Source organism: Eutrema salsugineum, unplaced genomic scaffold (assembly GCF_000478725.1).
Source record: "Eutrema salsugineum unplaced genomic scaffold, Eutsalg1_0 scaffold_7, whole genome shotgun sequence".
Lineage (NCBI taxonomy): Eukaryota > Viridiplantae > Streptophyta > Magnoliopsida > Brassicales > Brassicaceae > Eutrema > Eutrema salsugineum.
The window spans coordinates 6,940,418-6,956,027 of record NW_006256486.1 but is presented as its reverse complement, the minus strand read 5'-3'; the positions used below and the strand labels follow the sequence as shown (position 1 = coordinate 6,956,027).

Below are 15,610 nucleotides of genomic sequence, written 5' to 3'. Positions count from 1 at the left end.
AATTTCCTTTTTATTATGTCTGCATTTTTTTTTTGGTATGTTTGTAAAACCCAAAATTCCAAAAAAAAATTTAATTATGAAAATATTTTAACAAAAAAAAAACAAAAGTCTTTTTTTTTTTACCAAAAAAAAATATATATCTTGCTGACAAAAATAATTGATGCGTTTGCTACATGTTATTGATTCGATCCACAACACTTTTGTCTACTTGTGTCTTTTTTAATATATTTTATATAAATATATAAAAATCGAACCAAACATTTTGTCTACTTGTGTCTTTTTTCTATACAAATCAATCTCTAGTATCATATATTACCGCTACATAAAGAACCTCTTCATTGAAGTCAACGAGAGATCAAAACCAAAAATGATGAGTTCAAGCTTCGACCTCAGTCACCTGGAAGAGTTAACGTCTAACGCAGAGCAAACACAAGACGATTTACTGAAGGAGATACTTACACTTAACGCCAACACAGAGTATCTCCGACAGTTTCTTCATGGAAGCTCTGATAAAACACTTTTCAAGAAAAACGTACCAGTGGTGAGCTATGAAGATGTGAAGTCTTATATTGAACGTGTTGCGAATGGAGAGCCTTCAGATGTTATTTCGGGTGGTCCCATTACTAGATTTATCAAGAGGTAAATGTTTTTTATAATCAGGATCAAAACTAGTTTCAATTTGAATGTGTATATGGTTGCTTGATCTAAATTGATTGTGAACTTTCTTTGTGTAGCACCGGAACTTCAGGGGGTAAACAAAAGATATTTCCTATTAACGATGAATACATTGAGCAGTTGGGATACGTTTTGAACCTACGCTCTCTCGTAATATCCAAGTAATTCCTTCTCCAAGTTTTTTATAGCTAGAGTTGACTTTCCAATTAATTTGATTTGGTAGGTACGATCGGAAAAACGATTTTTAGATCTCTATGGGATAATGGATACATACGGTGTTAATTGGGGAAAATATGTACTCATATGTAGTTAATTTATGTATAGTTTTGTAAACAACACCAAGATACCACCACCTCCTCAGAACTCCACAGCTGAAGCGCTAGACACCAACATGCTTTTACAAGCTTTTACCGCCCAATTGGAATCCATAACCAAAAAAAGTGATGAACGTTTCAACCTCATGGCAACGCAGATTGCCAACTCAGCCAAGCTCACACCCTCTTGCGAAGCCGTAACATCATAACTGACCTCAACTTAGAAGGAGACCCGACAACAACAGTGCGTTCTACAGTCTTGGAATCTCCAGCTGATCCAGTGACCGACGGAAAATCACATCACAAATTCACCAAGCAACCATTGCGGCTCCCGAGATAGATTGCATCATATAGAAAATCCAAAAAACACCCTTCACGCCCCGAATTACTAATACACCAGTTCCGCATCTGGAAAAATTGAAACTCAAAACCTACAAGGGGGACTCTGATCCATGCCACTTTCTGACCTCGTTTGGCATCTGCAAGAACCGAAATCAGTTCAGAACAACATAAGAAAGAGACGTGGTGCAATGCCAACTTGTACATTGAGAATCTCAGTTCAACACACAGACGAATCCTCTTCCAAGCGAGGATCGGGCGTCGGCATTCGCCTCAAAGTCTTCCGACCGCAAAATCTTGGAGTAATCTTTTCGTCTTGGTTTCCCTGCCTCGAATAACGAGACTGAATACGAAGCTCTTATCACCGGACTACGGCTAGCGAAAGGGATCAGAGCACGAAATGTCCATGCTTACTATGATTCGCAACTCGTAACAAATCCGTTTAATGCCGACACTCTAACCTCCCTTACATAAAATTCACATTCTCATCTTAAACAAACGATTCCTGTCGAAGGTATCCTCCAACTTAGCATAGATTCTGCACCCAAATGCAATATCTTTACTCTTCGCCGAGACTACGAAGCCTATCCCAATCTTGAACCACCACTGACACGAAGGAGGAAGGCTCAGGATCCAGTCGTCGACCCCATCGATAACCTCAATAACGATAATGGAATGGATTTCGACTCTGACGAAACATCTGAAGGACAACACGTCCCGATCAACATCGAAGCTGAAGAAGAAGATGAACCCTCTGACTGGACGATGGAGATTGTGGCCTACATCGACAATGTTACCGTCCTACCCTAAACCCTAAACCCTAAACAGCCGACAAATGGTCTGTCATCGACTCAAAGCATGCGCAGCTCGTTACGTCCTCGAAAAAGGCAGTTTATCAATGGAGTGCTTTCGGAACATTGTTAACTTGCATCAAAGGACACGATATTCAAGATGTCATGCGCAAGGGTCACAACGGAGAAGGGGGAAATCAATCCGGAGCTCGATCACTGGCTTTCAAAATAAAGAAAGCAGAATATTATTGGCCCTGCAAAGAATACGTAGCTCGGTGTGAAATATCTCAAAGATACGGTCCCATGATCAACCTTTCCACTGGATTCCTCTTGACATATACAGCTCCGTACCCATTCATGCGATGGGCGATAGACATAATCGGACTTTTCCACTGATCTACAAGCCAGAAGCAGTATGTGTTAGTTGTCATGGACTATTTCACTAATTGGGTCAAAGCATAAGCCTATCCTGCGATTCACGGCATCTATGTCAAAAAAAGTTTCTGGAAATTCATCATCTGCCAAACACGGCGTACCTTACGAGATCATCACTGACAATGGCACTCAATTTATATCGATCGTGTTTACCAACTTCTGCGCCAAGTGGACGACTCTCCTAAGTTTTTCTACCCCGAGGTATCCACAAGGAAACAGAAAATCCAAAACAACAAACAATACTATCATTGACGGACTCATGAAACAGTTGGATAAAGCAAATGGAACATCGGGCAATCCTCGTTCTCATTAGCTTATGGAATGGAGGCTATGTGCCCTGCAAAACTCAACATCCCTGGCATCCGCATAACTATGCTCACTCAACACGCCAACCTTAACAACGACATGTTTCTTGACAACGCTACTTCGTATACAGAATTATCAACAGCTCACGCTTCTATAATAAGATGGTAAAGAATCGCCACTTCGAAGATGGCGACCTGGTCCTACAAAAGGTTTACCAAAATATGGAAGAGAAGAACGCCGGTAAACTTGGCGTAAACTGGGAAGGACCCTATCAGATTATTAAGGTCGTCAAACCAGGAGTTTATCAGCTAATGAAGATTGACAGAACTCCATTCATCTCAAAAGATACTATTATTACTTTGGGGATTCCGAGCTAATCTGATAAAAAAACCTCTAAACTAGTACGTTCAGAGAAATCACCCTTTGTAATTTGAATAACGAATGGCTTGATCCCTTTTCAAGGGTACATAGGCAGCTCGAGTCTGAGTTAAGCTATAACATCAATAAAATTTCTTCTAAGAAAAAACGTCTTAAGCCGAACTCCCATGTTTGCAGTCTAGACCGAACTTATCAGTATTACATCGAGTTTTTTACCAGTTTTTCGATAGCATTCCCCATGAATGCAAACTTAAAAAGTCGACATCTGTCTCGTACGCATCCCCATGATGCCGTGGCGAAATAATCCACATCTTCAAAGCCAGGGATAGTCATGCACTTATATATTCCTAAGTCACCAAGAACAATAAGCCAAGCTCATCTCGCACACTTCGTTTTGACTTAAGAAACCTTGAATCAGTATCGTGTGTTTACAAGAGTACGACCTACGCTCTTCCAGGACAAGAAAGCTCATTTGGGTTTTTCAGGCTGAGTTCATTTAACTCGCACAACTTAAACCGAACTCCTCAGATTATCACCTAAGCCGGGTTCTCAACACTCGCAAATGTAAGCTGGATTACCGCAATCCGCTAAAGAACAAGTATAAAGCCAAACTACCTTAGTTCGCAAACGCACTTATCTATACCAATCAAGACATGCTCACATGAGTCATCTCGACATCTTACTTAACATATGTAGCAATGAGGAAAAAGAAAAGGAACTCATTTAAAAGCCTACCCGGGCAACAAGTTCGAAACAAAAATAAAAACCCTATCGGGCAATAAAACATGAGTTCGTAAGAGAAGCCTTATTGGGCAATAAAACACTTCGTTCAAAGAAAAAATTGTGAGAGATAAGGAAGAGGACGAGATCATATTTAGTTGGCCCATGGAGTCTTCAGGGTCACAGCTTGATCAGAAGAGAAAACAGCCTTATTTGATCCAAACTCATTTACTCCAAAAGGAGTGGCAGTTACAGTCGGATGAGAAGATTCATGCTCGGATAGCGGCGACAATTGCTTGTCATTATCTTCAAGGCAAAACGCCTTGATAGCCTTGAACTCGGCTTTCTTGGCGGCCCTCCGAGCCCATAGTTCGGACACAATGTCCTCCGGCACCTTGTAAAAACCTCTCTTGTACAGATACTTGATGGAGCCCAAGACGTCTGTGAGCTGCTTGTCAGCAAGGTAATGCTTGTGGGTCCTTTCTGCATTATCCAGGTACTTGACGACCTTCTTCAAGCGACCTGAGGCTTTGGCATGAAGATCAAGATGACGTGCTCTCTCCTTTGAGAATCACTCTTGAAGTTGCGACTTCTCCGATTCAAACTGCTTGTCTAGAACATTCCAAGCTTCCTCCAGCTCTGCCTTTGCTGCCTTCAGCTTGGAGTTTTCGTCCTTGAGAAGACTGACTGAGTGAGATAGCCCCTTGTTCTTCTCCTCTTCAACTGACATACGCTTCTCGAGCTCCTTGATCTGGCCCTACAACTGGGTAACCTTCTACTGTTCCTCGTAGAGGGTGAACTCGTAGTTGATAACTAGGGAGTTTGTCTGGCTGACAATCTGGACAAGTAAGAAAATAAGAAGAGTTAAGCAAAATTTCTCCAAAATGAAAGAGTCTTGGAAAATAAGCTCAAAGACCTTAGGCAGCTTTGGCTCGCTGCTGGAGATCTTTTCATACAGCTCTGCACAGGCTTCCTCGATATCCACAAGCGGTTCATCTTTATCATAGAAAACCCAAACTCTTGGCTTCTTCGCCAAATCGGAGTGGTTTGAATCTTCAACGACCGGATCTCGAGCCAATATCTTTCTCAAGCTGGGAGGCTTCTCCGAGAGAGCCTTGCATACTATGATGGCTCATTCAGTTGGGACATCACCAGAGGCATGCCATTGGCGAGAGGAGCACTCCACCTTTTTTTGTAGAACTTTTCTTCGATTATTTCTTCTTTCGGGGCTTTGGAAGCTTGGCCCCTTCAGCCTGTTCAGAGTTAAGAGGGACGGTTACTTCCTCAGGTGCCTGGACGTTATCCTCAAGAGTCAGCACAGCTTCTTGAATTTCCTCGGTTGGGTGCTCATCCTCGCTGAAGAGGTTGGGAATCTCATCAGGGGACATCATCCTTGCAGATTTTGGTTTTGCACGTCTGAGCTTCTTGGAGGTTGTAGGTCGAGGTCGTCTCATCCTGCAGTTTGGAGGATTGGGCTTAGGCTCCTTAACTGAGTCACAAAATAACAAAATGTTAGATAATCGAACTACGTAAAGATTGCATAAGAGAAAGAAATAAAACTTTACCAGATCTCCGAGCTCTTCGATTATTTTGTCTTACCATGCTTCTGGCCAACGATGTTTTCCGGCCTCACTAAAATCGGTTACGAGTTCTTTGGTCAGATCAGACTTAAGAAGGAGATGAACAGATGACAACCTACAAAGATAAATGGTTAGAGCAGGTAATGAAACAAATTGCAAAGGGATAAAGATCGGTAGTGCTACCGATCGGGACTCGCCACTCTGAGCTATAAGGCCTATCGGGGTCAACGAAAGATACCTTGTTTACTTAGAGGAAAAATATAATTGGATTCCCACCCTGCGTATATACTGGATTTAGAACCTGTAAAAAGGTCGTGACCGAGCTTAGAGTTGGCGGAGAAGTATCAAGGCTTGACCTTAGGGACGTTGAACAAGAAAAGATCTTCGAACAGGTGGTTTCTCAGTTCCACTTCTAGGTCAGAAAAAGTAGCCTGAACCCAGTGAAGTTCGTAACAGACGCCGACATCATCTGTGAGAGAGTTACTCTATGTCAGTTGCAATATCCGAGCAAACGTCTCAGAATCAAGAAATTGAGGTTACAAGCTGTGAGCTAGTTCCCATAAATGCAGATGTAGTTTTTTGGGGCATCCCAAGGCAAATCTCCCACGTCAAGAATGTTGACATTGACGCCCTCCAGTATCCTACCGACCTCCAGTGCAGCACGAACGGATTCCGGAGTACCTCGAGATGGTCTCACCATTCTAGGGCGAATTATCTCCCATGCAGGGACATTGTTTTCTTTCATGTTCTCAGCCTGAACGATGATCTCATCGACCTCCTCATTTTGTTCAACTTCATCGACCTTTTCCTCGTCGGCAACTTCCTCGACCTCCTCGTCTTCACCGACCTCTCTAGTCTCCTTGACGTTGATGTCTGGAAACACACACGTCTTGGTTCCTCTTTCATTCCAGTCCAGTTGCAGAATCAGGTCGCCTTGACTTGGTCGTGGCCAGCCTTGAATTCTTCCGAACTAAGGGCTGGAGGACGGGAGATCTACCGACCTCTCCAAAGATTCTGCCCAAATGGAAGGCTTGGAAGGAGAGTGGCGGTCCTCTGGAAGGATTCCATCGAAGGAAACAGAGTTGGAAAAAGAGCTGTAAGACATTTTGGATCGAATGAGGGGAATTCAAGAAAGAAAATTTGATGAACGGTATGAAAAGGAAGAACAGGATAAAAATGGATCAGAAAATTCAAGTAAATTGAGAAATCGTGGAGGATTGATATCGGGAGAAGCAAAGAAAATCTAGAGTGAGAAATGAAAAACTAGAGGGACGGGAGAGCAGCGTACTTTTTGTAGCGAGAGGAGAAATGAGGAATGAGAAGCGAACTTTGGGTTATAAAGAGTGAACAGTAATTGTGACTCTTCGGTTATTGGAAACGGCTCAGAATTCACGCGCCTTATCCAAATTAGGGTTTTGAAACCCGGAAAAACAAAGCGTCTAAAAATACTGACCTCGATTCGGAACCAGATTCAAAAACAACCAAGACGTTGAGCTTGTCAAAGTTGACTCCTTTAACCGAAGTGGGGCTAACTGTTGGAGATAAAAAAATGCACCACCGGTTTTTTCCGGTCAAAACCGAGATTAGCATAACCTAGAGAAAATGAAACTCTCTAGAAAATATCATATCGAAAAGGAGAAGGAAAGTCTTATTTAGACCGACTATACTCCCATATAAAAGGGGAGGAGAATCGACATTCAAGGACATAGAAAAATCAAGAAAAACTAAAGAAACTGAGACCAAAGATACTCTAGCACCTCGATTTCATTAGACCTTTAAGTTTTAGTTCGTTTATTACTCTTTGATAAATGAACTCAGCTGTATTTTTCATAACTCATATCAATAAAAAATGACTGCCAATATAAATTACTGTTTTACCCCTTTTATGTGATTTACATACATATCAACAACATTTATGAAACTGTATAAAGCATGTTAAAAAACTGTATACATGTTATAAAATGTTTATAAATTTTTATAAGGTTTTTTGTAACACATGTTATAAAATTTAAAATAAATCATATTCAAATATAAGAAAAAAACTGAAATAATTTGACAGTAAAAACTTCCACCACAAAGATTCATCTTGTTCCGATTTTATTTTGTAGGTATTTCAATGAGATCGGTGTCGAGCAAGGAAAGACAATGGAGTTTCATTTCATTAGACCGGAATCCACAACACCCTCCGGCTTACCCCTTTCACTAGCATTTGCAAGCTTTTTCATGAGCGACTACTTCAAAAACCGTCCATCAAAATGTAATTCTGAGTACACAAGCCCCGACCAAGTCATCTTGTGTCCAGACAGCAAGCAAAGTTTGTATTGTCATCTTCTATGCGGGCTTTGTCAGAGAGACGAGGTTGTGCGAGTTGGTGCTGCTTTTGCTTATTCTTTGGTCCGAGCAATAGATTTTCTTGGAAACTACTGGAAGGAATTGTGTGGTAACATCCGATCAGGTCATGTAAGCGAGTGGATCACCAATCATAATTGCAGAAGCTCTGTTTCAGCCATTCTTGGAGGACCTAATCCAATACTGGCAGATGTGATTGAACAAGAATGCAGCCACAAGTCATGGGAAGGTATCATCGCAAGGCTTTGGCCCAAAGCCAAACGTATCGAATGCATTATTACAGGACAAATGGGACAATACATTCCAATCTTGGATTTTTATTCCAACAAACTTCCTTTAGGTTCCACAATATATGGATCTTCAGAAAGTCTTTTTGGGATCAATGTGGATCCTTTATCCAAACCACAAGATGTTTCTTACACATTTGTGCCTAACCTCTCCTACTTCGAGTTTCTTCCTGTTGACCATGATGGAGACATGGCCAGCATTGTTGATCTTGTGAACGTCAAGTTAGGGTGCTACTATGAACCTGTGGTCACTAACTATTTCGGTTTAAACAGATATCTGATTGGAGACATTCTACAGGTTGTTGGGTTTTACAATAGTACACCTCAATTTAGATTCATACGCAGAAAGAATGTGGTTTTAAGCGTCGACATAGAGGCAACAACCGAAGAGGATATTTTAAAGGCGTTAGCTCATGTGAACCTTCTACTTGAGTCTTCAGATGTTATGTTGATAGGCTTCACATGCTATGCAGATATCTCTACTTTTCCAGGTCACTACGTTTTCTACTGGGAACTCAAAGCTAGAGGCGTTAACGATGTTGTTGAAGTTGATAAAAAAGTATTTGTGAAGTGTTGCTCTGTATTAGAGGAATCATTTAATGTTCTCTACAGAAGATTTAGGGGTCAAAGGGGTCAAGATGGATCAATTGGAGCTCTAGAGATAAGAGTGGTGCAACAAGGAACATTCGATTCTCTCATGGAATATTTCATCTCCCAAGGTGGTTCGACAACTCAATACAAGACACCCATATGTATCAACTCTTCTGAAGCCTTAGCGGTTCTTGAAAATAGGGTTCTTGATCGATTCTACAGCGAAAGATCGCCTTCTCTTGAAACATAGTTCTTTCTATTATCCATGTTTTGAATATATAAAAGCTGTGGCTGCATGCACGTTGCTCTTGGTTTTAATGCATCGTATCCTTATCCTTTTATGAGAACACGTTTTATTTGTCCTTTTCACGTGTTGATCTCCGAATTCTATTTTCGTTTTAATTTGTGACTTCTATTTTTGGAATATATTTGGTTTTAATTTGTGACTTCCATTTGTCGTTTTAATTTGTGACTTCTATTTTTGAAATCTATTTGATTTTATGTTGCTTTCCATTTTGTCGTATGATTTATATTTTGTCTTTTCGGTTGATTCCTTTAGACATAACTGAGATACAATAAAAGCTTTTGGAAATAGAAGATTAGTTTCATCTAGGTTTATTTAAATTCCTACGAGGATTGTATGCAAGATTCGGTTCCAAATCGGTGTCTGTGCAGGTTGTTCCTCCTAAAAAATGTCATATTTATGGGCTCGGCAGCGCTCAACTCAATCTTGAGGAGTGGTTTTGAAAAGGATATAACACAGAGACTATGAGTTGGACACACTGATTTTGCAAAACACTTTTTTGCCTCTTATTAGAAATCACTTAGACAATCACAAATGATCTGTCTAATCAGTTTTACACGACCTTGCACAGCAATTCGACACTGACCAATTCCTACTCTACCCAACCTAACACAACAACAGTTGTGTAACTAGATTACAATCACTCACCAAAAACCTCACGTCTCACTCAGTTTCTTGTGAATGTTGCTCTCTCAATACTTGCTCAGAACGGCCAACCCTACTGAGCCCCTTTTGCTTAGGATTTATACCCTTTTGTCTCGAGTATATCTCCTTTCCTTTTTTCCGTTAAGATTCTGATCTCCTTTTCTTGTTTTGAGGATCTTCTTCCTTTCCTTGGATCAGTGGTGCCACGTCAGCATTCATCATGCATCCTACGTGTCACTTGCAAACTTGTGTTATTCCCGCTCTTCCATGTGTAGCACATCTTGCCTTGTGGAGTCACGACTCTTACAATCTCCCCCTTTTTATCTGAATGTGATACTCCAAGCTTTCCTGAAAAACCAAACAACCAGCACACACAAACTATCCAAAACAATAAGGATATTCAATGAGCCAGAAGGACATTTCAACACTTTTTAAAACCAAACATCCATAAGTCCAACCAAGCTTTAGAAACCGAAAATCAAACCAAAAGCACGACAACTCAAACAAGGTTCAAGCATAAGACAGAGGGATGAACCATAGTAACAGAGAACTTAAAATACATCTAAAATGCATCTAGTTTCCAGCCCATTCATTTCCATCATCACTCGTGTCGTTGCTATTCTCCCCCTCAGCTGATGCGCCATCACTCTGCTCCCCTTCAACCGAACGATCCTCATCTCCATCGCGGTTTGCAGTCGCCCTTAACTCAGCATATTCTCCCCCTGCTTGAGTGCACATTTAGATAAAAAACCACACAGAAATAGCAAGATGACCAAATCCGAGACGCTTACCTCGAACCCGGAGCTGAACTCGTTTGAGCCACGTAGCCAGCTGTTCCAAATCAGCAGCAAGAGACGGAGCCGTCTGAGGTTCATCATCACCAGAGCCCTTCCCAGCTTTCGGGTCCAAAGTGATCTTGAGAGGATAACCAGCAAGAGGATGATCGCCTCGATGTCCCGGAACCGTGTGCTCAAAACTGAGGAGTTGGAAAATGAGATTGGGAAACATCAGCTTGTTGTTCACCATCTCAGGAGTCCGAGCAGCAGTCAGAATTTGGTCGTACACCAACCGACCAAAATTGATCTTATGTCCTTGCACAATGTGAGCGAGAAGACGAATTCGATCCTTGACCATGGTGGTATTGTTAGTTGTCGGCATCCAGTTGCAGCAGCACAGCTTGTAGATAACACCATGGAGAGGAGTAAGGTGCCGGGAGCGAAAACCTTCCCACCGATGCTTACGACCGCCTGACACACACTGAACAGCTTCATCAATGTTGATCCGTTCCCACTCACCATGAGGCAACGAGTCATCAACCAGGAACATCTTGTTAATGATTTCCGGCGTAAACTCAAACATCAAGCCACGGACATAAAGGTGGTTCGTGCCGAGGTGATATTCCAAATCACCCAGATTGGCATAAAACTCATGGACAACAGTCGGCTTGTATTGTTCCACATCGAGTACCGTATAGATCAAACCCGCATCATCAATGATCTTGCGAGCACCCACGAGTTTGGGATCATCGAGAGGTAGATACTTCTGATTGTGGAACGAACGAAGACGAAAGGAGGAAAACCTGTCCTTAGCAGCTAGAGAGGAGAAGTTGTCAATGGGTCGCAAGCGTGGACGCGTAATTTCCGGATGCATGCGGTCCCGCACCACTTGCTCACGGCGATTTGCAGAGTAGCGTGCCTCAAGAACCAGGTAAAGCGGGTGATCTACCTCACGGGGATCCACAAAGGCCTCAAGGTCCTCAGCAGAATCTTCGTCCATCTCGTCACCAGCAGAAGGAGCGAAAGGGTTTGAGAAATCCTCCGGAGATGCCCGCGATCCGGCAAACAAATGGTCGAACTCATCAGCAGCAGAGGAACCCTCACTATCGTCCTCTTCAGCACTTGGAATTTCAATAGGTGCTTTCCCGGAGCGAGATAGGGCCTTCCGTTTAGCTCGAAGACGCAGAAGGGCTTCAGCAAGAGTTTCTTCGTCCGCTGGGGAACGGCGACGCGAGGCATCGATTGCGGAAGCAAGAAGCTTGGCAGTGGCTGAGCGAGTGTTGCGCGGTATTGTGACCCAAGAGAGAGAACAGAAGCGGCTCGAGACAGTAGCACACAATTAGGGTTCGTGACACATGAAACGTCACCCACAACCTTTTAAAGGATCGCGGGAAAGAAACCTAACAAAAAAGCTCAGCCCACAGTTAGTGTAAAAAATGGGCCAGAAGCCCAGAACAAGTGCAACAAACAAATATGCTCACAAATGCCGATACCCAATTTAAGAGATCAACAAAGCCCACAGATGTACAAGGTTAAAGATATAAGGACCCCATGCTCGAGATTGAAACACATCACATCATGAGTAACACACACTAAGGATATCACCTGCCTCTATGTGTGAGAGAATAAGCACAGCGGTTTCAGTTAGTGAGGGTGGTGCACCATAGACAAACAGAAATCAATATTTTTCGACCAACTCACTCTCTGGGTGGGAATGTGCGGCATACCCTTAGCCAAGGAGCCTTCACACATTCCATCAGCTGTCCAGCATCTTTCCCTTTTTCAGTCACTGCAGTCAAGAGAAGATGTGTTTGATCGAAGCTAACATAAGAGCATTGCCAGGTGTGCACTTCAGCCATCACAGTCGAATGGTCCTACCGCAGCAGTGAATCACAGAGAATTACCCAGCCAGATTCTATGCAAGATCATCATAGTGCTGCATTCCCCCAGCTGAGGAGCATTCACACTTACTCAAATTGAATGATACACCATACGATGTGCATTAAAATTGTGTTTTCCCTTTTTTTTTTTTTCACATGCTGAAGATAAATCTCCGTGATCACTGCTGGCCCAACTTAGTGCAGCTTTCTCAGCTGAGTAGCTTTCACACACACCAAACGAACAACTCGAGAACGGGCAGGTAGTTAAGACCCATCCTCACCGTGGCATGCACTCTCACATTGACTTCCCCGATCATGCCAGTGATCAGTGTCAGGCTTAAAGTGTGGTGACACCTTAGTCCAAACTGAATGACAATCATACCAGGACACATCTCCCCACATGCAGAGACTTAGAGTCCAGGAGAGCTGCTCAACAGGTGATTTACCAAGAGATGTTTTTTAAAGAATGTACACCAAATATACATGAACCGCGCACCACCCCCTGCGTATCACGCAAACTCAGAACTCACACACACCTAAGGCCTTTCGCAGTCGAAAAAAACTGTTCAGGTCTAAGGGTTTTGTAAAGATATCAGCCAATTGTGACTCAGATGCAACATGTTCGATAACAGCAAGTTTATCCTCTACTAAATCTCGAACAAAGTGGTGTCTAGTATCAATATGTTTTGTGCGAGAATGTTGAACAGGATTTTTTGTGAGATCAATTGCACTTTTATTGTCACACTTAATAAGGAAGGAGTCAGAAGTGATACCATAGTCAGCAAGCATTTGCTTCATCCAGAGCACTTGAGTGCAGCAACTCCCCAATGCCACATATTCAGCTTCTGCAGTGGACAATGACACGCAATTCTGCTTCTTACTGTGCCAGGATACCAGATTGTTCCTCAAGAAGAAACAACCGCCGGACGTGCTCTTCCTGTCATCCAGACACCCAGCCCAATCTGCATCACAAAAACCAGCAAGATTAACATTAGTATCCTTCGTGTAGTGCATGCCATAATCCAGGGTTCCTTTGACGTATTTGATCACACGCTTGACTGCATTCAAGTGTGACACACGAGGTGATGTCTGATAGCGAGCACATAGGCCAACACTCAGACAGATGTCAGGTCGACTTGCAGTAAGGTACAACAAACTCCCTATAATGGCACAGTACAGCTTCTCATCTACATGCTGTCCTCCTTCATCCTTGGCCAGTTTGTTTGTAGTGCTCATGGGGGTGTTAGCACTTTTGCTTGTCTGCATCTCGAACCGTCTCACAAGATTCTTCGAGTAAGTGCTTTGGGAAACAAAGATGCCATCATGAGTTTGTTTGACTTGTAACCCAAGGAAGTAGCTCAACTCCCCAACCATGCTCATCTGAAATTCCCTGGTCATTGTTACCACAAACTGGTCAACCAAGCTCTGTTGTGTGGCACCGAAAATTATGTCATCAACATACACTTGAACTATCAGGATGTCTCGGCGCATGGTTTGGATAAACAGTGTCTTGTCCACACTTCCCCTCTAAAATCCTGCTTTCATCAAGAACTGAGCCAGTCGTTCATACCAAGCTCTAGGAGCTTGTTTCAAACCATAGAGTGCCCGCTTCAGCTTGTAGACATGGTTCGGGAATTCAGGATCCTCAAATCCTTTGGGTTGAGCTACATATACTTCTTCCTGAAGCAGACCATTCAAGAATGCACTCTTCACATCCATTTGATAGAGAGTGATTTTCAATTTGCAGGCAACCCCAAACAAAAGGCGAATTGATTCCAAACGAGCAACCGGAGCAAAAGTTTCATCAAAATCAATCCCCTCAATCTGACAGTAGCCTTGTGCAACCAGTCGTGCCTTGTTTCTGATAACATTGCCATCCTCATCAGTCTTGTTTTTGAATATCCACTTAGTCCCCACAATGTTGACATGGGGTGGTGGAGGCACTAAGTCCCACACATCAAGTCGCACAAATTGTTCCAGTTCTTCATGACATGCTGCAACCCAGAAATCATCTTCTAAGGCATGTTGAACTGTGGTAGGTTCAGAGAATGATATGAAGCAGGCTAGCTTGACCATGGCTTTGAAATCAATCTTTTTGTTTCTGGTTCTTCTCTCACCAAAAACATCACCGATGACATCATCAGAGGAGTGATTCTTGTGAACCGATTCTTGGTCCACAGTATGGTCACGTGCACCACTGAGTTCCTCACCTTCGACAGGTTCTTCATCAACCTGAGCTTCAGTGTGTGACACACCATTGTCAAACGTTCCGGTCTCATCAGATATGACTTCTTCAAGAACACATGTGTTCTGATCATCAAACACAACATTTATGCATTCTCCTACCATCTTAGTTCGATAGTTATACACTCTGAATGCTCTACTGTTCGCTGCGTAGCCCAAGAACATTCCTGTGTCACTTCTTGAATCGAATTTCCCAAGATTGTCCTTGTCATTGAGAATATAACAAACACAGCCAAAGATATGGAAGTAGCTCAGATTCGGTGTCTTGCCATTCCATATTTCGTAGGGAGTAGACTGAGTTCCAGGCTTCACATACACACGGTTGATGATGTAACACGCTGTTTTTATGGCTTCAGCCCAAAAACGCGGAGCCACATTATTTCCGTGTAGCATAGCCCTGGCCATTTCTTGTAGAGTCCTGTTTTTCCTCTCCACTACACCGTTCTGTTGAGGAGTCCGAGGTGCTGAGTATTGGTGTCTGATCCCTTGGCTTTGGCAGAATTTTTCAAATGCATCATTCTGAAACTCACCACCATGATCACTTCGAATCTGTATAATGCCACCTTTGTCTGTTTTCAGCTGCAGCGCAAGTATCTTGAAGCTTTCAGTAGCATCAGATTTTTCCCTCAGAAACCTGACCCATGTGTATCTTGAATAGTCATCGACCAGCACGTAGATGTACTTCTTACCATTAATGCTCTCAGTCTGGATTGGTCCCATGAGGTCCATGTGCACTAACTCGAGAATTCGTGATGAACGAATCTCACTCAGAGGTTTGTGTTGGACCTTTATCTGTTTTCCCTTTTGGCATGCTGCACAAACGGTATCTGTGGAGTTCTCAAGGTTTGGAATTCCCCTTACAACTTCTGCCTTCACCAGTTTACTTAATCCCTTGACATTCATGTGTCCTAACCGTTTGTGCCACAAATCCAACTGGGACTCACGGGCTGAAAGACACTTGTTCGATGCACTCCACATGTAACAATTGTTACCAGA

At 42.7% G+C, this 15,610-nt stretch overlaps 1 protein-coding gene across 3 annotated transcripts; it reads left to right on the top strand.

Annotated features, from left to right (window-relative positions):
• Positions 1–326: 326 nt before the first annotated feature.
• LOC18010700 (4-substituted benzoates-glutamate ligase GH3.12) lies at positions 327–9,015 on the top strand. 3 transcript variants are annotated; one of them, XM_024150496.1, is made up of 5 exons: positions 327–639; positions 735–836; positions 1,510–1,511; positions 7,025–7,041; positions 7,672–9,015. In XM_024150496.1, the coding sequence occupies exons 1-5, from the start codon at positions 368–370 to the stop codon at positions 9,013–9,015; spliced, it is 1,737 nt and encodes a 578-aa protein (XP_024006264.1). In that variant the 5' UTR covers positions 327–367. The 3 variants fall into 3 exon arrangements, with proteins under 3 accessions (XP_024006264.1, XP_024006265.1, XP_006393515.2); XM_024150497.1 differs by lacking the exons at positions 1,510–1,511; positions 7,025–7,041 and having other exon boundaries at positions 7,647–7,743; positions 7,888–9,015; XM_006393453.2 differs by lacking the exons at positions 1,510–1,511; positions 7,025–7,041 and having other exon boundaries at positions 7,647–9,015.
• Positions 9,016–15,610: the final 6,595 nt, after the last annotated feature.

What these genes read in the sequence shown, in the direction of transcription:
- LOC18010700 (XM_006393453.2), top strand. Translation starts at nt 368, where the DNA reads ATGATGAGTTCAAGCTTCGACCTCAGTCACCTGGAAGAGTTAACGTCT. An exon ending in ATTACTAGATTTATCAAGAG is followed by an intron (nt 640 to 734) that starts GTAAATGTTTTT and finishes TTCTTTGTGTAG; the next exon opens with CACCGGAACTTCAGGGGGTA. An exon ending in CGCTCTCTCGTAATATCCAA is followed by an intron (nt 837 to 7,646) that starts GTAATTCCTTCT and finishes TTTATTTTGTAG; the next exon opens with GTATTTCAATGAGATCGGTG.